At 36.7% G+C, this 25,462-nt stretch overlaps 1 protein-coding gene across 35 annotated transcripts in view; it reads right to left on the bottom strand.

The window, feature by feature from the left end:
- INPP4B (inositol polyphosphate-4-phosphatase type II B) overlaps nucleotides 1–25,462 on the bottom strand; it is a 747,875-nt gene that overhangs the window by 135,499 nt on the left and 586,914 nt on the right. For all 35 annotated transcript variants that reach the window (XM_070608969.1, XM_070608970.1, XM_070608973.1 and 32 more), the window contains 2 exons: nucleotides 21,818–21,926; nucleotides 1,221–1,398 (listed from right to left, as the gene is read on the bottom strand). In XM_070608969.1, coding sequence (XP_070465070.1) covers nucleotides 1,221–1,398; nucleotides 21,818–21,926 — 287 coding nt within the window. The remainder of the gene's footprint in view (nucleotides 1–1,220; nucleotides 1,399–21,817; nucleotides 21,927–25,462) is intronic.

The following is a 25,462-nucleotide window of genomic DNA, read 5'->3' as shown; positions in this document are numbered from 1 at the left end:
TATTTAACAAAGTAGGTACTTGTAAATTTGGGGTCACTTTTTTCCTCCCTTTTCATGATGGAGGCACCTGTTCTGGCCTAGAAGGAATGCTGCATTTTGAACTGGAAGTCTTAGATTTTGATTTTTCACTTTTTAATTCATTTGACAACGCACTTGACCTTTCTGAATAGGCATTGGCTAACTTTTAGTGAAAACAGACATTAGTTATATCTGATGAGAAAATATATGGTAATGTACACTTTACACTAAAATGTTAAATAAGCACAAGATATTATTATTATAAATTAACATATCTGAACCAAAAATATATACATATATAGAATCCAGATTTCTATGAATCTGTTCTTCAGGGACATGAAGAACTACATTGTTATTTTATTCTAAAATGATAACATGAGCGTTTTCTTTGGTCAGTTTTTTCAAGGACATATTTATTGAAAGTATCTCATAATAAATTGCAAGATGTCCTCAGAATGCAGAGGTTAAGGATGAGGTTATTGGAATTGGACTCGAGGACACCTGGTTTTACACTTAAATCAAGCTGCAATTTGTCTTTTTCGATCTTGGTTCTTTCTATGCCAGTCAGCTGCCCTGATTAGTTATGGAAGTTGTTATTGAGTATCCACCCCACCCAACACTAACTTTCCTCTCTGCATATACAGATGCAAGTCATCTTTGGAAAAATCAAAGCATAGGTCCCACTACATTTCAAACAATAACCTAATACTTTTGGAAATTTTTAGAACCTTCTCCCAGTAGATAATGTAGAAAGGAAGTGAAGAAGAGGAATTACCCCATGCCACCAATAAGAAACCACATCAAAGTTCTCAAGTGGCATTCCTATTCAAATGTATAGCTTCATATGCATAAAAATTAGGTGATCACCAGAGGAAAATAAAGCAATTTTCAAAATCTAATTTAATTCATTTAATAAGACCATGAACAAAAGAAAATGAAAGATGTCAAGGAAAAGAGAAAATATATCCCAACTAATAACAGGTTTCATTTCCTAGTAGGAAAAAAAAAGTAATGTTCAGTAAGATTTGAAAAGAGAATGAGGCCAATTCATTTTGATCCTGTGGCAATACTTTGAAGCTTGCTTTTTAACCTGGTCTATTTTACATTTTCAGATGCTATGAAAGGCAATGTATGCAGAAAGCAACACCGATGGGGATTTGGGTCTTTCATTTTCCCCAATGTAGTGATGATTTGGATCTTACTTTTTCTGAAAGCATCTTTAAAGAATTCTTCAAGCTGTCTGGAGAATGCTGGCTTGCAGAATTAAGCAGTAGGTCTGCATAGGTTGCTATCAGAGGCTGTAGCTGATTGATGTTGCTGAGAACTTCTTTTGCTTTGGCTGTGTTTTCAGGTGAATAGTAAATAAACTGGTACTCAGTACTGCAACAACAAAGATAAAGACAAGTTACACAACAAGCAGAAGGAATTCGCAGCCCTTAATACCAGATGGCAAATGATAAACAGAACTCCAAATATCATTACGCCCTATTGAACAGATAAGAACTATTCTAAGAGATTTTTTACAATGTTCCAAGAGTTTTTTAAGTAAAATGACCAAGATATTTTTGATTTTAAAAGATTGGCACCTGAGCTAACATCTGTTGGCAATCTTCTTTTTTTCTTCTTCTTCTTCTCCCCAAAGCCTCCAGTACATAGTTGTATATGCTAGTTGTAGGTCCTTCTGTTTGTGCTATGTGGGATGCCACCTCAGCATGGCTTGACGAGTGGCGCCATGTCTACGCCCAGCATCCGAACTGTTGAAACCCTGGGCTACAGAATTGGAGCATGTGAACCTAACCACTCAGCCACGGGGCTGGCCCCAACCAAGATATTTTTTAGGACTGGGTAAAATAAATCCAGCCCTTTTTCAACCCCCGGGAAGAGTCTTTCTGATTGCATATGTCAAATATTGGTATTCAAAATAAATGATTATTAATATTCATTACTCATGAAGTTACATAGGACAGAGAAAAAAACTATGAGTGTTTATATTCAGGTGCGTCTGAATATAAATCCTGGCTCTGGCACTTACTACTAGCTGGGTGACCTTTGGGCAGCCTTCAGCTTCCTCCTGAGGAAAGTAGGAAAAATTATACACATAATTCTAAGAGGTGGGTAAGACTGGTGATCATTCATGTGAAGTGCCTAAAATAGTGCTTGACACAGAGAAGGCATTCAATAACTCCTACCTATATTTTCCCCCGTGATACTTAGGGCAAGAGGAATAAATTTAATAGCTGAGAAATGTGGAGAAAATTACTTAATACCAAGTGGGTATATGGAGAATTTTATTGGATAAAAAGGACTTTGATAGCATAAAAATTCCATTAGGCTATTTTGTTATCACTCTTTCTGTTCCTGGTGGTTTCTCACTTGACTTGTAAACAAATCTAAAATTGACTAATAATTAAAGAATTACTGACTTTTGTAATCACCATCTAGAAATTGGTCAAGCAAGCTATGGAGGAAAGGATTCCATGGAATGAAGGAATCTTTGGCCAGTATCATTAGAAAAGATAAAGAAGGCATGTCAGCAGGGGAAGGAGTAAAACAGCAAAACACCAGCCCAAGAGAAAGAAGGGAAAAGTCAAGGTTGGTGCATTCTCATGGTTAGTGCCATGCTTGCTTACATCCCTATACATCCAACTGTGAAAGCATTTTTCATAATACCTTGCAACCTTTTTTGAGGATTTATTGAACATTTTCTCTACATTTACTAGCTAAATTATTAAAATTCCCATAATTCCATTTCTTATTTTGAAACATTAGAATCCAGTAAGAAAAATTAACATCTAGGAAGAACTCTCCTCTTCACTTTCCCGTTTTTCAGTTTATTCAGGGAGATGATATTCTTTTGCAAATATATAATAAATATTTCTATTATTTTATTTATTTATTTGCACAATAATTAAAAGAAATGTCCTTGGTTGCTTGGACTATTCAGAAGATAGAACAGGAAGTTGATGAGGGTACATGAAGGCTAAGAACCACATTGCTATTCTGTGACACTTATGAGAATTTGCTCTCAATTTTATACTTGTAGACTTCTAAATTTCAGAAGTGGGGGCTTAAAATAAAACATACCTTAACTACTGAGTTGGTGTATTTCAATGCGACTAAAGCAAAAGACGAGTAACAATGGTGAGGGGGAGAAAGAAAACAATAGTCCCTGCCAATTACCTCTCTTTTTCTGGCTCATCTGATCTCATGCTGGAGTGTGGTAAGGCCTTAACCAAAAACTGTGAACTGAGATGTTCCCTTTTCATCTGTATTCAGACTGGATACAAAGTTCAATCCAACACAGTCTTCAGTAAATCGGACAACTCCATGTTATTTTTGCAAAGAAAATGATTATCTAAAGATATGGATGCATCACCAGGGTGGGGATGATGTTGGATACCCAGCACTTCTGACAGCAGAGAGTAGGACTATTCCAGACCTGATACAGAAGGCAGTGGGTGGTAGCTACTCCATTATCCCTCTTCATTGATCTGCTCTCCTGTCATTATAATTTGCTTTCTGGTGTCACGTTATGGGTACTGACAAGACTCCCATGGCTTAGCTCTCGGAAAGCTACAGTTCTCAAGGCCATATGTGGTCTCCCATCTTTCTCTTCACATGACAGTCCTCTGTTGGAGTGTGTCATTACTGGCTTCGCATACATTCTCTTCCATTTGTTCTTTTTGACTCTTGTCACCATTGCCTTTCTTCTTTACTTATATCATACTTTCCTGGCAGTTCACTGTTACTATATTCCTGAACATTACCTACTTTCATTATTTTTTATACGTATTTCTTACTCTGAAAATTCTCTTAGAGTCCCCTCTCCATTTGAGTCTAACATACATTTTCAAGATTTATTTTTCACATGTTCTGTCCTTCTACCCTGGTTCAGCAGTGCTCAAATTTTAGCAGGTATAAGATTCACTTGGGGATGAGGACAGAGCCTGCGTGTTTATTTTAAAAAATGCAGATTCCCTGACAATACCAGAAGATTGTGCTTCACTAGGTTGTAGCATCTATAACAAGCCCCTCAGTTGACCCTGATGCAGGTGGACTTCTGAGCACTTTCAGAGACATCTTATGTCATTGTTTTCACTGTGAGAATCCCTCTAAACCCTTGATTATGCTACACAAAGACTCTGATAAAAAATTCCTTATTCTCATTTTAACTAAGTTAAACTTAGGTTCCTTATTCTTATTTTAATTTTCCTAGTGCCTTTTATAAGGCTACTTTTTTGCACTCCATCTTTATATTCAGCACAAGTTGCCTCAGAGCCCTTCTCCTTGCCAGTGTTGCCTCCCCTAACATTTTCCATTGTCCTTCCATTCTTTGCCCTCCCTATATACTCCCTGCCCTCTTCCTCTCATCCTCCCATTACATTCTTCAATCACCATCATGGGACATAACCATAACTCCTGCCCCCTCCTCCCAAGTCAGTCTCTGTTGGAGCAGAGTTTTGTAGTAGGCACTGGTTCTCCTGATTGAGTCTTTAAGAATAAGCACCTTACCCAGTGAGGCTGAAAGATTCATTTTCCACAATAAAAGCCAATGCTGGTATCCCAGATGAAATAGTATGATATGGAAAAAAAAATATCACCACCCACAAAATAATTTTAAGTATACATAAATTTCATCCACCTATTCAGTGCCTTACTGTTTAAACATGTCATATATTTTAACAGTTATAGCTTCTTAAATGGAAAGTTATGAGTATAATTTAATTATCGAGATAAAAAGAATATAGCGAAACTCTATTTTATAGTGGTCTGAAATTTAAACTGAATCCAAACACTTGAATCAACTATCAATCAGACAAAGCCAGAAGAAAGACAAAAAATTTGCTTAGACAAAAAATGTTTTAATAGGATATAAATAAATAGCAAATCATGGATAACAAAAATTGTAATTGGTGCCATAATAATTTTTTATTGATGAAATAGTAAACATATAATATATATTTATTTATTTAATATAAATTTAATTAGAATACACACATCCATACTCATATGTACATAAGTGCCTGTTGTTACTGGGGGCGTCATATGTTGGAGACGTAAAGAAAAATAAAGCATTGATATTCATAAATGTTAATTGCTACCAAAATACAATTTAAAAAATGATTGTATATTCTTGGGTGTATATTCCATTTCAGTTGCTTTTTGCTGGTCCTCTTTATTTCCCCATCCTCTAGTGTTGGCATGCTCCAGGACTCAGCCCTTGGAACTCTTCCCTTTTTTATCTATCTGTCCTTCCTAAGTAATCTCATTTATCTTGTGGTTTAAATACTTCAATTGTGCAAACGATTCCCCAATTCACATTTCTAGCCTAGATCTCTCCCATGAACTCTAACTAAATACAAAAGCTCTCCTCTTGACAGCTCCAACTTATCATGTCCCAAACTGAGCTCCTGATCTGCTCCCCATTGTCAACAGCCAGCTCCTCTGGCACTCTTCCTCAGCTTAGTTCCCAGCAAGTCCTATGATGGTGGTCCATGTCTCTTCTCTCTCTCCTATGTTTTGTCCAATTTTCAGAATATTCTCCCTTTTCCTTCAAAATATGTAGAGAACCCAACCACTCATTTCCACTCTCTACGCAACTGCCTTGGTGTGGACCACCATCATCTCCTACCACCAGGATAGTTGCAACAGCCTACAAACTGGTCTCTCCTCTGTCCTCTCTCCATGACATTGAAATCCATGACTTTTGCTTAGTTTTGAAAGAGGCAGGAGGTAGGCTAGGAGAGAGAAATAAAGCAATTCTTCCTCAGTTCCCTATCCACATCCCAAATCCTGGGACTTGCACTGCCACTTATCTGCTCCTCCCCTACCCCACGCCATTACTACCTCCACTCCTTAACCCATTTGCCCAGCCAACTACTACTTTCGCAAATGGAGTCATGCAAAAATATAGATGAGAGATGCTGAACAGGCAAGGAGGGAAAAGGGAAGGAATAGATGGAGGAGGAGAGGCATGGACATAAGAAAAAATGCTATTGAGTGATGTGTCTCTGCTCCTGTGGCAGAACTAAATCTCCAGAGAAAAATTTCAGGACTTTTTCCACTTATTTTTTTCCCAACTCAAGCAGTATTTGTAAAGAAACAGTCTCTTGAATCCAGAGGGAAGGATAGACATGCTCTCAGTTCTAACTGGGAAAAGAATCATGTGGATAATAAATGAAAATTTACACCTTAGTGCACTTGAATATACCCTTCTGGCTTCACAGGGTTTAACAACATGCTTCATGAAATTGTAGAATGTAAAAACATAACTCTCTGTTTTTCCCCATGCATTCTTTCCATTTTTTTCTAGAAGTGCGGCTGAGAGAAAAGAACTAAAAGGAAAACAGTATTTGTTTTTTTTACCTCCAAAGGATTTTACTTACATAATTAAATGAGTTACATGATCTACACATAAATTGATGTTTGTCTATGAAACTATGCATTTTTAAAGACAAGTTGGTCTCCTGGAAATTTTAGAATGAGTATTTTGAACAAAGCCTGATTCTGCCAATTATTAGCTCTGGGACAGGTAATGCTAATTAAGAGGGAAAAAACCTAAAATTTATTTTGGCTCAACTTGCTCTCAAAAAAATTTACGTGTTGGCTCTGATCACAGTGGCTCCTACTACTCCACTTTTCAGTTTGCAAGTTCTTATCTGCAATTTCTTGACCATTAAGACCTTTTTTCTGTATACATCCTATCCTTAGCCCTATTATTGCCCTAACAAAAACTTCCCAGGCAATCTTAAGTGACTTTAAATAAGTCCAATGTGTTTTCACTTCCTTCCATGGCCTATTCCCATCTATGCTTGAATTCACTTGCCCTAATTTCCTTTGCCAACTTCCAAGGATCTGGTCAGTTCTATTTCTGCCTTGTTTGGCTTCTGATATTTTCGTGCTCACTGCTCTGTGAAAGTGTGACGGAGTAACACCAACACCAGGTCTCCATCCAAAAATTTTCTCAACTCCATCGTAGACCTTATCCATTCATGTACCTATCCGAAGAACAGAAACCATTCCCAAATATACTGCAAAAGTAAATGTTCCCGTGATTGCAAATGGGAATGAGAGATCTTTTTGGGGTGATGGAAATGTCCTAAAGTTGGATGGTGATGATGACTGCACAACCCTGTAAATTTACTAACAATCATTGAATTGTATACTTAAAATAAGTCAATTGTATGGTATGCAAATTATGCTACAGAAGCAGAGAATAGAATGGTGGCTGCCAGGGCTTGGAGAGAGTGGGAAATGGAGAGATGTTGGTCAAGCAGTTCAAAGATTCACTTATGCAAGATGTATAAGTTCTGGAGATCTAATGCATGGCACGGTGACTATAATTAACAGTACCGTATTTTATGCTTGAAATTTCCTAAGAGGGTAGATCCTAAGTGTTCTCACCACAAAGAAAAGAAAACAAAAGAAAATGGTAACTATGTGAGATGATGGAGGATAGGTTAATTAGCTGGACTGTGGTGATTATTTCACAATGTATACATATATCAAAACATCAAGTTATTCACCTTGAATATATCAAATATTTGTCAATTATACCTCAATAAAGCTGGGGGAAGAAAAGCAAATGTTCTCAGCATATGATATTATAGTGTTGGTGATTATGATTCTGGGATAAAAATATAGGAAAACAGAAAGTATATTTAGGAGCCATTTCATTTTTTTCCCTGTTAAATCTGATTATATTTTTGTGGAGGGTCTATAATAAAGCCAATAATTTATGCTGTAGAATTTACACTAATAATCCAAATCTCTCTCTCTCCTTCGTTCTCTCATTTTAATAGCTAATAATTATTGGGTCTATACCATAGGCCTAGTATTATGCTAAATTCTCTTCAGGGATTATTTTACGTAATCTTGACAACAGCTCTCTGAGGAACAATTATTCTTCCACCATCCAGACACAGAAATTGAAGCTTGGATAGGTTAAGTAACTTGGTCTGGATTACACAACTAGCATAGATGGTAGAACCAGGGTTCAAACCCAGGTCTTTATCATTACAGAATTCGAACTCTCAATTATGTTTCACTACCTCGTGAACACAGTATTGACCCATTTTAAATCTGGAAAGGTTATAATGCACTAATACAGGAAACATCTTTTATTCAGTAACATAACGGTAGGTTATTTTATTAAAATAAAATTTAATTGAAGTTCTCATCTAATCAAAACAAAGCTCATGAGAGAAAATGTATGATTCTATTTTATAACACAGATTAGACTAAAGAAAGAATTTGAAATCATCTCACAGTAAACTTTCAAGAAATATTTAGTGACTGCCACTTGGACAATGCATTGAGGAAAGCGAAAGGCCACAGGGAGGCAGCAAGATGATCCGTATGGATGATGTGATGAGCGTGATGATGCCTGTCCTCTAGATGCCACAGCCAGGGCCAGCAGCAGAGAAGGAAAAGGGGATAACGTTTTTGCCTCAGTCTTCTTCCCATAAGAGCCTGCAAACCTAAAGCTCGATATTCTTGCTGTGTGCAAATATCTTTGGGTAACCTTGGTTTCGCGGGGCTTGCTAACTAAACACCCAGTACTATAGCTCCTTACATTCCTGAGAGGTCAGACAGTCATGTAAAAGCAATGTGAAAGAATGTCACATTGCATCCCACATTTCCAGGTATTCTGTAGTTGGAGATTTTTTTTTCATGACCTAGTTTTCCATATTTGCTTGAAGTAGAAGTGGCAAAAGGAATTTACGAAGACATTTCTTTTATTCTACAACTAAATAAAAAGCAGGAGAGACAACAAAAAAAAAACTATCCAAAAGAAATGGAACTCTGTATCTATCCATACCATTCTAAATAAACTTTAGTATCCTTTCCAAACTTTCACCAATATGCTTAGATTGATGTCTTCTGTGTAGAGTATATCATTTCATGTTTTCTTTCAGGTACATTTTTTTATATACATCTCTGCATATCTCATAACGCACATACTAACTGAAATGACTACATAGTTCTCTACTTTAGTGATTTAGCAGAATAGGTTGCTTATTCAGTCATTCAAGACGTTTCTAATATTTTACTGTTATGAATAGAATCTATGAACATCTCTAAAAAATTACTTTTTCTCTCTATTATTTTTATTGTAAAATGTTTCTAAATAAGTGGTTTTCTTGAGGTGTATTTAGGGAGGCTATAGATAGAATCAATAAGGCTAAAGTCTCAGAAATATCTTTACCGACTACTATACAGAGCAATTTTAGGCAGTTTAAAATCATAACTGATGATTGAGTGCAAATCACATCAATTCATGTTTTGGGGTTTTTTTTAATAGTACAGATAAAGCAATTTACTTTTGAAATTATATTCTCATAAAAGTCCAGAAGAAGTTGAATCGACCAAATTTTTTTATTTCTATTTGGTGGGTAGCAAAACCAATTCCTAGAAAGATGGTCTATAACTAACAATATTTGTTAGAACTAACATTGTTCATTTATTAAGAGCATATGCTTTGTGTTAAATATCTACTGATTGCATGAGGGTGAATGACTATGGAACAAGAATCTGAGAGTGGGGACAGAAGTCTAATTTTCTAGTTCTGGCTCTGTCATTATCCGCATGGGTGACTCAATCTTTGGTCCTCATCCATAAAATAAATAAAATAAATAAGGGAATTTGCGATCCCTAAGATTCACTGTTAGTTCTTACATACAAAAGATTCTTTAAGGGGAAAAATCACAGACTCAACAAAATGATTTTCTTGTTTCATGAAACTTCTTTCCATTTTGAATATAGACAACTGAGCTTCTTAAGTAAGCAATGGAAACAAATGGTTTATTTCCTGTACTCCTTTTCCCAGCAAGCTTGGCATTTACCGGGTTATATAAACGAGAAACCTAAGAGTCCTTCAACCCTGCCCAGTCTCTCTCAAGTCCTCATGCAGCTGGATTTAAATCCTGTAAAAGTCTCCTTAAAATCTTCAAGTCCATAGTCACCCACTTCCTCTCAACCACACTATTATAATAGCCTAACTGTTTGCCCTTTTTAAGTTCTCTCCACACTGTCAGTCAAAATGCAAATCTGATCATGTTAATCCTCAGACAAAACCTGTGAATGAGTCCTGGCAGCCCATAGTATGAGCTGCCAGGACTTGATAGAACAAACAAGTGTTGATTTGGCTCCTGTCCCCTGCCCAGCCTTAGTCATATCCTCACACACACTCTCTCTTCCCACTCCCCTCCTCCACCCCTGGCCCCCAGCTACTGTAGGATCCTGGAGTTTCAGAGCCAAGGTGCATGGAATGGCAGCACCATACCCAGGTGTGCTGCACAGAAACCTGGGAGTCTTTCTTGATACCTCTGGATTTTTACCTTTCACTCCAAACACACAAAATCCAAATACTTGGCAAGCCCTCCTAAATATTTCTGCAACCAATCTCCTTCTCTCCATCTGTGCTGACACCACCCTAGGCCAAGCCATCTTTCCCCTCTGACAGGCTCATTGCAATAACTACTTATCAATGCACGCCTTACGACATAGAAGAGGACAGTGGTATGTTCAGGCAAGGTCTTATCTGACAAAGATTTTGCAATAATTCTGTTTTTCTCATGTTACACACGACAATTGTGTGATTTTTCCATGACATAGATCCCATATGTACATTTTTTTTTAAAGTTATTACTTTTAGTATAATCTTGCCAAGAATGGGATATTCTACAGTTAACTTCTAAAGCTCTGGAAAATACAGCATTTTTTATTTTCTGAAAATTTCTTTGTAGATGACTGTCTTTCCTGCCACTTGTTGCCTTTAGCGTGATGGATATCAAATATCCAAGCTAACAGAGAGCTTTAAAAAACACGCTGGAAGTCGCTCAGTATTTAACATGACTACAAGAGTTCTTCCTTGGATTAAAGGCATACTAGTTGAGACGACAAAACTGTGTCATGGTTTAAAATATTGTTTTAGTTTACAGCGAAGGAGAAATGCAGTTTCTGATTTACAGCAAATAAATCCTCAAACCATATTATCTTTTCCATATCTAGTTTTTTAAGTAAGCAGAAAAAAGTTTTTCTGTAATCTGCCTATTAGATTTCCCATTTTATCTTTTCAATCCTAATTCCTTGTTGATTAACTTTTTCTTCTGAGATAAAACCAGAAGTCTTACCTTAATAACTCTGTGAAATTAAAACATATAATTGACAAGTCAAATTATTCAAACTATCTTCCCGAGAAATAGTGATGGTATTCTTAATAAGTCCTTCTTCAAAAATCTCAAGATTTTAACCACTCTAACAATCTAATGATCTCAAGAGAAACCATTACATCTATTGTGTAAATAAGGAAACTGAAGGGTGAGAAGTTCAGTGGCTTTCTGAAATCAATTAAACAATTGAAAACAATTAAGATTGATTTTGTATTCTATCATTTTCAGACACCGTTCTCTTCACCAAATTTATTATCACTATAAATTCTAAGATCATTAGCAAACAGTTTCATTTACAATTAAAGTGATTTTCTTTAAAAGGATGATTTAATTTTTAAGAATTTTGAATTGTCACACAATATGCAGTGCTTTTTCCTTAAGCTTCAAATTATACTTTGCTTTACAAGATTCTGGGTAGGTGATTGGAGGAATGCTGCCAACTTTTAAATGTTAAAGTCACCCTTGCATTACTAATATTGAATCAGATTTTAGGTTGGCTTTTTTATAAAAATTATCACCTTTCTCATTTCAGAACACATAAAGTTTATTTTTCCTTCCTTGTGAGGTACAAGCAAACAATAACATTCTAATACCTGACAAATGGCTGTTTTTAAAGCCTACAAGATATTTTCCACAAATGCCCCTATGTTTCTGTTTCCTAATTCCGCAAACCTTCCCTCTGTTTCTGTTACCTAATTCAGTCACGTTGATCTCTTGAGGCAGAGTAATTTGTTCTTCCTTCCACTCCTGTGAGAGGTAATGCTTTTACCACTTTCATTCACTCCCTCACATACTTATTCGTTCAAAAAATACTTCTCAAGTTAGTTCCTGAGGATTCTGTGGTAAACCAGAGAGACACAGTCCATGCCCTCACTACACAAAGTTTAGAAGGGAAGAGAAACAATTAGACATGTTTGTACACTGGAGGCTAAAAGCAGATGTGGTCTAGCCAAGGAGTCTGAGAAGGCTTGCAGCAGAACTTAGATGGAGGACGTTCAGTTTGGTTCACTATGGAGGGTGGTGTGAGCGTAAGAGATGGTGGTGTAAGTAGCAAGGGACCAAGCTAAAGAGAGCAGGGCCAGGTTACACATGAATATACCATGCACTTTGTGCTTTATCCTCCGGGCAAGAGGCAGGGATGCAATGTTTAAAATTCCAAAATCACAAAATTATATTTGTGTTTTAGAAACATTACTCCAACCAAGGTGAGGAAAATGGATTCGATGAGAGCCAGCCTGGCAGAGGGAGAGGGATGAAGAGATTTGGCAGTAGGACATTTAAAAGATGGTAATTCTGTGGGTTAGGATTATCCTAAGGCACAATTTGTTATTGAAATGAATGACTTCCTGAGAAATAAAAAGGTGGAACTAACAGAATTGATTTTTTTTTTTTTGGAAGTGGAGGTAAGGGAAGAAAAGTAGTCAAGGATTTTCAGATTCCTAAGTTGAACATCTGGGTGGATGCTAGTGTCTTTTATCTGACGTAAGGTAAGGGGATGAGACTTGACTTAATATGCTGACTTTGAGGTGTTTAGATGATACCGTTAGTGGGGAGCTGTCTGCCAGATGGTTGTTAATATATGTCTGGATCGCATGAACCACACCTGGGCTTAACACACAGATGGGGGCTGAAGCCCAGCGCTCAAGAATATGTGGGCAATCAGGCATCTTACACACACTGATACCACTTTTTTGGAGGGCAATATGGCAATATCTTTAAAATGTAACCATCTCAACTAAGAAATTCCACTTTTAGGAATTTACCAAAAAGAAATGCTCACAAATTTGCAGAGACATAAGAACAAGGAGGGGCCTTGCAAACACAGGGAGTTATAACAACAAATTAGAAACAATCTAAATAACAATCAATAGTGCATTGGTTAGATAATTATGCTACATTTGATCAATAAAATCCTACTTACAGAAAAAATGAGATCTACATGTATTGAAATGAGAAGTTGTCAAAACATTTTTTTGAGTGCAAATATACTTGTTTATATATTTTACACAAATTATAGCTAATATCTATCAAGCCCTCATTATGTGCCAGGTACTGTTATAAAATGTTTGATGTACATGAAGTCATCAAACCTTCAGAATAACCCTATGAGGTAAGCAATGTTATTTCTATGCTACAAACAAGGAAATTCAGGCACAGAGAGGTGAGATAATTTGACTAATGTCACACAGCCAGTAAGCGCCCAAGACAGGATTCAATCGATACAGGGAGTGGGGTCTATGAATTGTCTGAGAAGAAAGTTTCTGCCTTGCCCCAGAATGGGGGCCCCCCAAATTAAACTGAGTTATACAAAAGTCAAGAACATTACATTCTTCAGACCTGAGTTTGTGGACTAGATTTATAACCATTGAAAAGTCAAGTGGTTGAACACCTGGAAGAAACTGCACAGGAAAATATATTAAGGTGTTCCGATTGGTTTATTCTGAGGAGGAAGAATGGAAAAGGCAGGCTTTTCACTTTATATGCTTCTTCCTTCTTTGAATTTGTGTGCTACAAGCAAATTTTATTTTTGAATAGTTAAAAAGAGAATGAAGAAGGAGAAAGCTGCATTACAAATTCATTTAGGATCATATGCAACCTAGCAAAATTCCTTCCATTCCCTTGGATCATATTTAGTTCAATGCTTTGCAAACCTCATCATTTAGTTTGTAGAGTAGGTCCAAGTCTCCACAAGCCTATTTAATTAAAAACATTTTATTCTCTCTCTACTCCAAGCTATAGATGTATAAGAGATAAAATCCACTTATTCTTGAACATCTAATGTTGTGTATAAGGAGCGGCATATGGGGAAGCACATGTGAAGAAGAAAAGCCTGGTCCACAGTTTTGGCAGACCCAGCTTTGCATTTGCTCAAACATGAACTGAGCCGAGAGCTCAGAGTGGCCAAGGAGGAACCGACTCATAGGAAGAAAATATAGCCTCAAGGAATCAAATTCATCTACACAAAGAATTAATCCCCATCTCCTTGAAAATGACATATTGTCAGCCTCTGAACACATTTCAAAAGAAAAAGAAAAGGAATGCATAGGGCTTTTATTCACACTTATTTCCATAGGGCCTGTGTGATATTTATTTATTTATTTGTTTGTTTGTGATATAAAGTGGTTTTTCCAAAAGGAAAGAAATGTCTTTGAAAGCGAACGGGACATGAATTTTAGCTGCCACCTATAAGACTGCTATTTTGAAATAGCCTAGCTTCAGTGTATTGGGCATGACTTCCAAAGAACCAAAAACACAAAGATTGTTTTTAAAAGAAGAGTATTCAATTTATATACTTTGAAGAATTAGTCATTTTAAGCCATTTTGAATTTTTAAATTTATAATAGAAATATAAGTAAAATATAAAATATAGAAATAAATAAGAATAAATAAATAAATAAGAAGAATAAATAAATAATATATAAAATATAAAGATGCAGATTAAATGTGGGAAAAACAAACTAGAAGAGACTGCACCAGTATCTTACTAGTAACTGTTTTGTTAAGGAGGGAGATTATGGGTGATTTTAAACTTTCTTTTGACTTCTCTACATTTTCCAATAAACAATATGCAAAATTGGGAAATTATTGATAGAAAGTATTTACCAAAAATATATATTATTGAAAGATCAAAAATATTTCTACATAAAAGATATATGACATGATCTATTGGTTCACATGGAATACTAAACCATTATGATCTCAGACTAAATTACTCTGCCAGGGAGTGACAAGACAAATTTCGGAGAGAAATCCAGACATCAGGCTAGAGAAAGACAAAGAAGTTGAAGTTGGAAAAAAGAGTTGGCTCCCAAAATCAAATCATGGATGCAGTCTCATTGCTTTCACTGAATACAGCTGAATTACTCATTCCCTTTCATAAAGAGACATGAGAATCTTTAATCTTAAGCAAGAAAGTGAAGGGTTTGAAAACAAATATTTTTGTAACTACTGCCTAGTCTGTTATATGTTATTAGAGAGAGTATAAAAAGGGAAGACCTGGAAAACTCTGACGGTTTTGCTTACATATCTCATTTCTACACTACTAACTAAAACGGTTAATTTATGTTTCTTCTCCCTCAAATTAGCAGTGGTTAGTGATTCTATCAGAAAACTATATTTCTTTCTTTTTTTTTTTAAAGAGTTTATTTTTTTTCCTTTTTCTCTCCGAAGCCCCCTGGTACATAGTTGTATATTCTTAGTTGTGGGTCCTTCTAGTTGTGGCATGTGGGACGCCGCTTCAGCGTGGCTCGATGAGCAGTGCCATGTTGCGCCCAGGATTGGAACTGACGAAACACTGGGCCGCCTGCAGTGGAGCGTGCGAACTTAACCACTTGGCCACGGGGCCAGCCCGAGAAAATTATATTTCAAAGTTGGTAATATGAGGTTCTGCATCCAGTTCTCCTATTTCTGGTTTATTGGATGCCTGCTACACTGTGGGCTAGAGAGCGCTTCCTTCTTTGATGCAACATTTTTCCTTTTTTTGAGGAAGCCTCTGATATATAGTAGAGAAGGAGGAAATAACTACTTCTATTTCTCCTCACAAGATTTAAGAAAAATTTTCCTCAGAATTTCCACCGTGTGATTGAATAACCATTGATCTCTTAAAAGATGACTGGTTTGTTTAACTCTTTGTATTATTGTTTTACTTTCAGAAAATTCCCCAAATTCTAGTACAGACTCAAGTAGTTGCAGGCTCAAGGACAGCCTATAAGTTTTCTATCAGTAAAATTTTAGTTCATTTTCTCTATGACTTTTCCAAATGATTTTCTTCTCTTTTCCCTTTGAAATTGTAGGGCAGTAAATGTTGATTATGGGCATCTGGAATAGATGGTGGGGGGACCAGGGCGATACTCAAAGCAGGCATGTGACATTAGTATCATTTGCAGGGAGCTCGTTCTGAGTTTGTTCCAAATGAATAGGCAGATTGCAGGGAATTAATATTCTCAAGAAGGAGTTAACACTGTCCCTCACTGGCCTTTCTGTCTTCCTTACAAAGGCTCTTGGTTTTCATGAGGTGCCTTTTTATCTTAATGAAAAGGCGATGCTTTCAGGTCATGATCCTACTCAGTGAAAGTTCTGGCTGAATCTGAAGTTCCTGCTGAAATTAGAAAATATTAAAGGCGGCAAAATATGTGTTGTCATGGTAATTTTTCCCTTTCTTTTAAACAATACTGAAAATAAAGGAATGATTCATATTTGGGGAGGAATCCACGAGCTTTCAATAGTGTCTCGGTAAATCAGCAACTCCAGGAACACATAGATGTTTGACATAACAAGTGAATACTTGGGTTACAAACATCCTGATTTTGATCTTTTAAAAAATGTATGTGTAATTGGAGTTTTGAGTCTCCTAGAAAAGTCTCATGTTTATAGCACGAAATCTCTATAACTAACGTTCGATTTTATTTGTTTGCATGTTACTCAGGCCCAACTTTTCCCAGATAAAATTCTTATAAGCTTTATTCCCATCTTTGGTTTTATTTTGCAACTGTTTAATGAGTTTGAGATTCTGTAAACCAAAATTTCTAGTAAGAGAGTTGTAATACTTTTCTTCTTTATTTCAACAAATATTCCTTTACATAGATTTTCTTTCCTTTTGACACATACCAATTGAGGTTCTACATATTTTTCAAGTTTTATCTCATCTGTGTCACTATTCCTATTTCTATTCACCACACCTTTCATCTGTCCTCTCCCAGCCATATTCACTGACATCTAGATCACCGGTTCTCAACTCTCCACATTAGTCTCACCTGGGAAGCTTTTAAAACATACTAATACCTGGGCTGTATTCCCAGGACTTTCACATAATTTGTCTGGGGTGATACCCTGGCATAGTTAAAATGTTTTAAAGCTCCAAAGGTGATTCTAATGTGCAGCCAGGATTGAGAACCTCTGCTGTATATAATATTGATCTTACTGCATTATGATTATTTGTGAAACTTCATCTGCCCCTGGAGTTGACAGCACTTCAGTCAGAGACTGTATTCGATTCATATGTGAATTCTCATGCCTGTCGAATTTGATCTATAGACTGCTTGCACGCCAAGTACTCTGGGAGCAGTCCAGAAGATTCAAATTTCAAGAGAAAGTCACCTCTTAAGGCAATGGCAAACTGTCGTGGAAGTATTGGACAAGAACAAACCTAATACACCATAATTGTGACCTAGTAAGGTTGAAAGGGGAGTGAAAATAAAATATTAGGACTAAGAGCTAAATCAACTTGAGAAATCAGGAAGACATAATGAAGAGGGTGGAATCTTAGGACGGACCATGTCTAGAATTTTGATAGGATTATGTATATGGTTTTGACAGGAAGAAATGGAAAATAATGGGAAGATGAGGACCGAAGAATTTCTTGTGAAAGGGAACAGAGTGAGGAAAGGGGAAGAGGTGGAAAAGTGTGAAGCCCATTAAGGAAACAGCTCGTGGAGCATTTAAGTCGCAACTACAGGAGAAGGAGCTGATGAAGGTACAATGTCGGTGGGGTGAGATCAAGGTGGCTTTAGGGGGCCAGTGGATGAGTGTGGACTCCTTGAAGGTTTCTGAGCAGGGGAGTGATGTACTCAATTTGTGCTTTAAAAAGATAAATCTTCCTAATTAATCATCTTGTAGCTTTTAAAATACATTTTTACGTGATTCGAATTACATTATATGAATACCATAAGCAAAGCTTTCTTATGCTAAAACCCTTTTCATTATGAGATCAACGTATTCATCGAAAAAGAAATCACTAAGGAACAGACACATAAATTACATCTGTTCTCAGATGACAATTATTTCATTGGCTTAGCTGAGATGAAAATAAATGGAGGTGAAGTAGTACAATGGCTGTGGTAATTCCCCTAAAAAACCAGCCTAAAAGACTTGACTATATTTTTTGGGGTGAGGGGGTACCAAAAAAAGAACAGGTAAAGAAATTTCCCTTCACGTAACTGCGATTTTCTGTACTGCCAGATGTAAATGCGTAAGTCTAAGTTACTCATTTCATATAGTCATATTTACTTCTCTATTATTGCTTATGGCTGAAAAAGACAATATTTGTTGCTGAAAAAGTCTGCATAAAAATGATTTGCATAATGTGATATCACTTTAGGCATGAAGTCTTGACTCAGGTCAGCTCTTGATCAGATAGACTGGCCGATACCATGCTTATCTGTGTATTGCCTCAGCAAGCTGTATTTGTCCCATACCACTGCCCTATGGAAAGTACTTTTAAGATCTACATCAAGTTATTTTTTAATTTTTAAAAAAATTTTATTGTACTTTATCAATAAAATCATCAATAAAGCAATGGGATATATGAAAAACCTAAAGCAAATCAATATTTACAAACATTGAACACACTTTTCTCTTTTATTTATTTATTTTTCCCGAGGAAGATTAGTCCTGAGCTAACATCTGCCAAGCCTCCTCTTTTTTCTGAGGAAGACTGGCCCTGAGCTAACATCCATGCCCATCTTCCTCTACTTTGTACATGGGATGCCTACCACAGCATGGCTTGCCAAGCTGTGCCATGTCCACACCTGGGATCTGAACCAGCGAACAACGGGCCACCGAAGCAGAACATGCGAACTTCACTGCTACGCCACTGGGCCGGCCCCTCTCTTTTATTTTAAATTTGATCCCAGAGCTGTGTGTGTGCGTTTATATGCATATAAACATCCCAGTGAAAAGTGAAGAAGAGTGAAGAATTCAGATGTTCACACATCAGAATATCTGAAAAATTCAGATATTTAAAACTCAAGAAATATTATTCAGAGTCTAACCACACAACTCAACATTTGTCCTTGCCAGTAGCATATAAACACACACATTATTATAAGGTTAGATTCCATGTTTGACATACCGACGCTTTATATGCTCAACTAGATTCTATGTGCCCTGTGGACAGTTTTCAGTCTTCTAATTGTGTTGTGCACTTAAAAATTTGATTGAGAAAAACATAGATTAAGCAAATTCTCAAGGTACAAACTTCCAGTTCCTAACAAGATGGAGTAAACACAATCTATTTTATTTCTCCCACTAATCACACACACAAAAAAACTCTAGACAAAATCTGTAAGTCAGAAGGCTCTAAGAGGTAGAGAAAAGAAGGCATATTGGCTGGGAGCCTCAGGACTTAAGGAACGACATGACAGTGAGTTCCATGGGTTTTTTTTCTCGCCTCCTATATATCCCAAATTGAGTGCTAGAGAAGCCTTCAATGCAGCAAAATGCTGACTAAACATATATGTGTAATTAGAGATTTGGTTCTCCTAGAAAAGTCTCATGTGAACAGCATGAAAACCTCTACAATATGTTTGATTTTGTTTGCATGTTACTCAGGCCCAAATTTTCCCAGCTGAAAATCCAAGAAAAGCCAAAGAACTAGCAAAAGGGAGGCCCAACAGAACAGAAACTTTTAACCATACCTGTCTCAAACTCAAGAAAAATAGCAGTGTCCCTCCCCCAGTTGAAGGATGGTATGGCAGGAGGTCAGTGAGAAACACCTCCCCGCCACACACACCCCAGTACAGCCCATGGACGGAAACCTGTATTCCACTGCCATTCCCATTGCAGTAAAGAGATGGCATCCCTTTCCCCATGGGGTCTGTGACTGCTGAACTGACTTCCCACCTCCATGAATTAAATAGGAAGTGCCCCCTCCCCTCAGAGCCCCTGGTTGGAACTCCGACTTCCACTCCCTGTGGAATAATAAGGCAACAGAACCGCTTTCTGCAGGAGAAGGGTTTGGGAGAAGGGGGGACTATTAAGGGATACCTGAGGGAGTCTCTTTGTGGTAATGAACAGTTTTTTAAGATGATGATGGTGATGGTTACTCTGATCTACACCTGTGATACAATTTCACAGAACTACGTACCCTCCTCACCAAAAAAAAAACAAAAAAGAAAACAAAAAACTGGAGAAATCTGAATAATGAGTTAATACTATTGTACCAAAGTCAATTTCTCTAAAACAAGAATGAAACATATATATGTGTTATTAGTTTATGTATTTATACAATAATATATCAGTTATTCAATTTCTAACTTACTTTTACCACTTTCTTCCTGAACACCTGAACAGTGAACAACAAATGTGTGATGTGATAAAACTTGAAAAAAGGCTCTGGTTTGGCCACTCAGATCAATTTTCTAATATTGTTACTAAAACAACTATGACTAAAGAATAAGTATCTTCCCCTAACTTTCAAAATGAGGGTTCTTAATTCAAGAAGAATAACCACTTGAAAAGAAAAATAAAGTTACCATTCACACCTGAGTAACACCCTTTATGGTCTACATGAGTGTAACCACAGCCAGAGGATATTACAAGTGACAAGAGATTTCACACATTGGGGTATACGGGGTAATTAATCAGTTTCAAAATTGATTTGCCATGAACTAAAGAAGCCTAACTCATGGTGCATCAAACACACATTGTACATCTGCTTTAACCATGCAAGTAAAGAATATACTCTTAAGCTGAGAATGCCTACTTCCCCTCCTAGGCCCTATCGGTAACACCCGCCCTTATTAGTCCCTCTCCCAACACGATGTCAGGGTCATGTTGACCTGCTAATTTTCAACTAAATACCTCTTTGAAACTTTGATGAAAATGTATCCTGGATTTGTTTAAAGGATGCTCTTTGTTCCAAAAAGATATAAGACTGTACTGAAAACCATGCTTCTCCAGAACGCTTTCTAAGTCCCTCCCAGGTTCTAATTCTCACCCTGGCTTGAATAAAACTCACTTTATTACTCCTGTCTATAGAAGGGTTATAGGTTATTTTGCGTCAACACAGGATAAACTCAATTGCTTGGTACATGGGGGATAAACTACTGATGCAATATATTAAGGCAGCTAAAAACAAGCAAAAAAGAAATTGAGAAAGTATATTAGAAGTATAAATAGCAGGGATAATACTTTGGTTTTTGTATCATTACTTTTCCCTAAGGAATAGAAAGTTTCCTCGTTTAGTCTCATCACTTGACTGATAAAGTTCTGTATTGATGTCTCTTTTCAAATGGCACAATTAAATGACAGAGCAGTTATGTGCCTTGCCTCAGGCCACAGTGGAAATCACTAGTTGGGTTGAAGTCATAAATTAGGACTCATGCTCTCCATTAAGTGTCTTCAGCTTCACAGTTCAATTAGACTATGTTTTTAACTAAATCCCTGTCTGAACACCATCTCATTGAACGGGCGATAGTTGGTAGTAGAATACTATCTACTTTTTAGTAGCATGGCTTCCCCCCAAATTTTCTGCCAGCACACTACTACTCTATAAGCAACACACTCAGGCATTTCATTTATTCTTATTTAATTTCTGCTCAAGTATTTTTTGGAAATTCAACAACTTTAAGTTAATGAATGAGTTAGAGATGTCAAGAACTAATCATTACGCACAACCAGAAGGACCTACAAATAGAACATACAACTATGTACTGGGGGAGCTTTGGTGAGAAGAAGGAGGAAAAAAAAAAGAAGAAGATTGGCAATAAGTGTGTTAGCTCAGGTGCCAACTGTAAAAAAAAAACAAAACTAATCATTGCGATGGACCAAACTTCTTTATCCTAACCTTGTATACAAACTTCCCTAAAGGGAAGATAGTATCATTAACGCATCCTGTCATCACTTACTTTCTTCTTTCCGTTTCAAATCTATGGAGTAGTTTCCGAAGACCACCATTCTTAAATCCCTGAAAATGGGCAGCTGGGGCTCCCACAGTGATGACATCGTAGAGAGCATCTGGAACAGGAATGGACAAGGAGATGAACACTTTGCAAACACTGATCTCCAGTATGCTGTTTCCATTGAAGCATGCACACTGTATGAAGTCTGAGAAATTATTCTGTTTAATTTTGCAGGAATAACAATGAACTCGAATCTCAAGCGGGCAAGAGGAGCTAATCAATCTTTCTAAAAGCCACCTGTGCACCCAAACAAGTTAAAATATTTCCTTGATTTATGACTACATCTTAATTATATGCCACTGTGTAGAACAGTATGTTCTCTCATTCTTCTATATACTTACTGAGATAACATGTTAATTGGTCTTTTGTGTATTTTACTTTATTGAGTTTTGCATCATTTAATTTGCAATCAGATTGAAATTCAACAATAATGAACAATCTTTCAACCAAAATTTACAAAGAAGCAAAATACTAATGCCTTTTGGCTCAAGGGCAGAACAATACTAGCGCATTTTTACAAAATCTATACAGAATACTTTCCTGCCTGTGTATACTACACCTTACTTAATTTTGAATGCATGCTTTTGCAATTTCCTTAGGTGACATAGAAAGAATACATAAAATGTCTCAATCTATTTTTCCAGTGAGATACTTTGTTTTTTTTAATAACAAATCCATACATTTAAATCAAAACAATCCTTTGATCTTGAAAGCCATCAAGTTTGATACATATTAAGTTCAGGGCTCCAACACATGCCGTCATTTTACATTCTAATGAAAGCATCCCCATAGGAAGGAAGACAGAGTGAAGGCCCTCTTGTTAAACTACAATTTTATTTGAGAAATCTAATTTCACAGTAGATCCTTTTCAAATTGATTCTGGTATTGACACATTGGTTGTTTTTCAGATCTCATTTACAGGGAAAACATAAATTATTTTATTAGCTTCAGGTAAACACCATAACTTCTTCATAGAGGTTCAATCCAAATGCACCTGCAACATTTTTCTTAACAAGAAAAGCGTCTTCAAGTGAAAGACTTCAGCAGCACTCAGAGAACTCAAGGTCACAAAAAACCAATACAACCCAAGCCAACCCATCAATAAGGCAGATACTGAACCATCACTTAATAGATTGTTGGAATGGTTATCTCTTGCCCTTTTAAAAAGTCACTAATAAACTGGAAGTCACTTTTTCTTAAAATAGCAGAATATTAGACTGTGTCAAATTTAAAGATTTCTCAGTCTAGGGGATTTTAACCTAGGACTAAGAAAAGGGTTTCAGGGTGTCCACAAACGTATGTAACTTATTTAAGTACAACTGTTCTACTTCACGGAAAGGGGTCACAGATTTTTCCAACAGTCATGAGATCACCCAAGAGTTGCCAACAACTACCACATTCTAGTCCACCTTCACATTTCTGGGGAGAAACCTGAGGACCTTGAGAAATTATCTGCTTTGTCTAAAGCACCGAACACCTTCCACCCAGGGTTCGCTGACTTCTAACCCAGGGATGGAGAGCCAGTGGTTTACGTTACTGACTGGAACCTGAGTCCCTGGTTCTGGATCCCAGTTCTGCCACTTCTAAGTTGTGTGGCATTAGGAAAATTACTTAACCTCTCTGGTCTCAGTTTCCTCAGCTAGAAAATGGAGTTGACAGTAGTTAAACGTGATAAGCGTGTAGTAAGTACTATCTATGATTATTTCCCCTGTAAGAAGTAGTCCTATCAATTAAGCAAAGAAGGGTGGTATTTTAACTTTTGCTTATTTCTCCATAAAAATAAATTTTTCAGTCTGAAAAGGAAAGTGATACCAAGGCTCAGTTTTCTGAATAAAATCAATTCCTGTGTTAATTTAAACTAAATTCAGAAAGAATAATCATGCTGCTGCTGCAATGAAGTACACTGCATTTCAGCTAAAACCTGGGTGACCAGCAATACCAACAGTATACAGGAGTGACTAAAAACTGCATATGTATGTCCCACTAAACCCAAACTAATTGCATTCCTAACTCAATCTCCAATAAAAACAAATTGCCTGTAGACTTCACTGGATCCAAAAAAACTTGTGGCCTCTCTACCACTACCCAGCAAGAGGGAAAGGATGAGGGAAAGGAAAATCTGAGTGGAAAAAGAGAGCAGTCTTAATCGATGGAGGTTAAAATAACTCACTTTTGCAAAATTTGCAAAAACATTTGACCACAAACATGTTGCTAGGACCCCTTGTATGGTCTTGTAAGAGACCCATGCACTTGAAGGGCCCTGAACTTGAGCTTCATTAGCATCAGGGTGAATCTGTCTCCTTAATTCATCCACAGTTTCAGCATTTTCCAAACCTACTTTCTAGGACCAAAAACTTTCTCTTCATTCATCCAGCTTACTGCTGTTGTGAAATGCTAGTCATCTATGAAGGAACCAAGACATTTTAAAGTAGCAGGTAAAGGAACAGAAGCAAGTTGCTCAAATACTCTCTACTCCTCATAGTAAAGAACTGACTATTTTAAAATCTAAATGAAGGAGTCTGTGTTTCTTGAACCCATCTACAATGATGAACAAGCTCGTTCATTTCCAAGCTTCTGACTTTTACTTATTTCCTTTCAATTTTCTATCTATGAACTCATTATTTTGGGGGTTTTAACACTATATTTTTACCAAAGCCTATAAAATCACCATCTCTGGCTAGTTCTGACCTCCTCCACACTAAATAATCCAATTCCTAACTGCCTTATGAACATCAGTGAAGGTCAACCTGCTATTAATCCTCACTTGTTCTAACTCTTCCCACCTGCTCTCCCCCCCCCCCCCCCCCGTTCCCTATGATCAATAAAGACATCACATTCCTTTAAGCCTTCCAGATTAAAATTCTCAAGATCTTAAGATCATTTTAAATTCCTCTCTTTCCCTCAACATCTTATCTGATCAGTTTTAACAACTCTGCTACCCAAATTTTATTCTCTCTTGCCAATGTTAACTATCTTTACCCTAACACTAACTTCCTCACTTTTTGTCAGGATGACTGATGCCTCTTCTATCTCAGCCTCGCAGCATCCACAGTGCAGTACATCACTTCTCCATTTGGGTGGCCATTCAGTCACTCTGCCCAAAACACAGGCTTTGATACTTATTTCCCTCCTCATATATTTCAAATATTAATAGAAGAACATTCAAATGTTTCAACATCATGCATGATGATGTAGGTGCTCAATAAATGTCAATAAATAAATATTTTGAGGTTCAATTCAGTTTGTCTTCTTTGTCTTTAGATCACACAGGGAATTACTATTCTTAATTGCAGAATAAAAGTTTAGACGCAATACCCAGAAAAAAATATTGGAATTGGAATATACCTATCACCAGGGGATGGGGATAAATATATATGCAGCCATGTATCATATTCTACAAAATAACAGAGAGCTTATGATTATCTACATGCAAAAGAATGAAATTAGACCCTCATCTTACAGCATGCACAGAAATCAACTCAAAATAGATTCAAGGCTTAAACATAAGATCTAAAGTTGTAAAATCCCTAAGAAAAAAATTGGAGAAAAGTTTCATGATATTGGTATTACCAATGATTTCATGAATACAAC

The sequence above is a fragment of the Equus przewalskii genome, chromosome 2 (genome assembly GCF_037783145.1).
Source record: "Equus przewalskii isolate Varuska chromosome 2, EquPr2, whole genome shotgun sequence".
Taxonomy (NCBI): Eukaryota; Metazoa; Chordata; class Mammalia; order Perissodactyla; family Equidae; genus Equus; species Equus przewalskii.
Note: the sequence above shows the minus strand (reverse complement) of the source record. Positions and strands in the feature narration are given on the sequence as shown.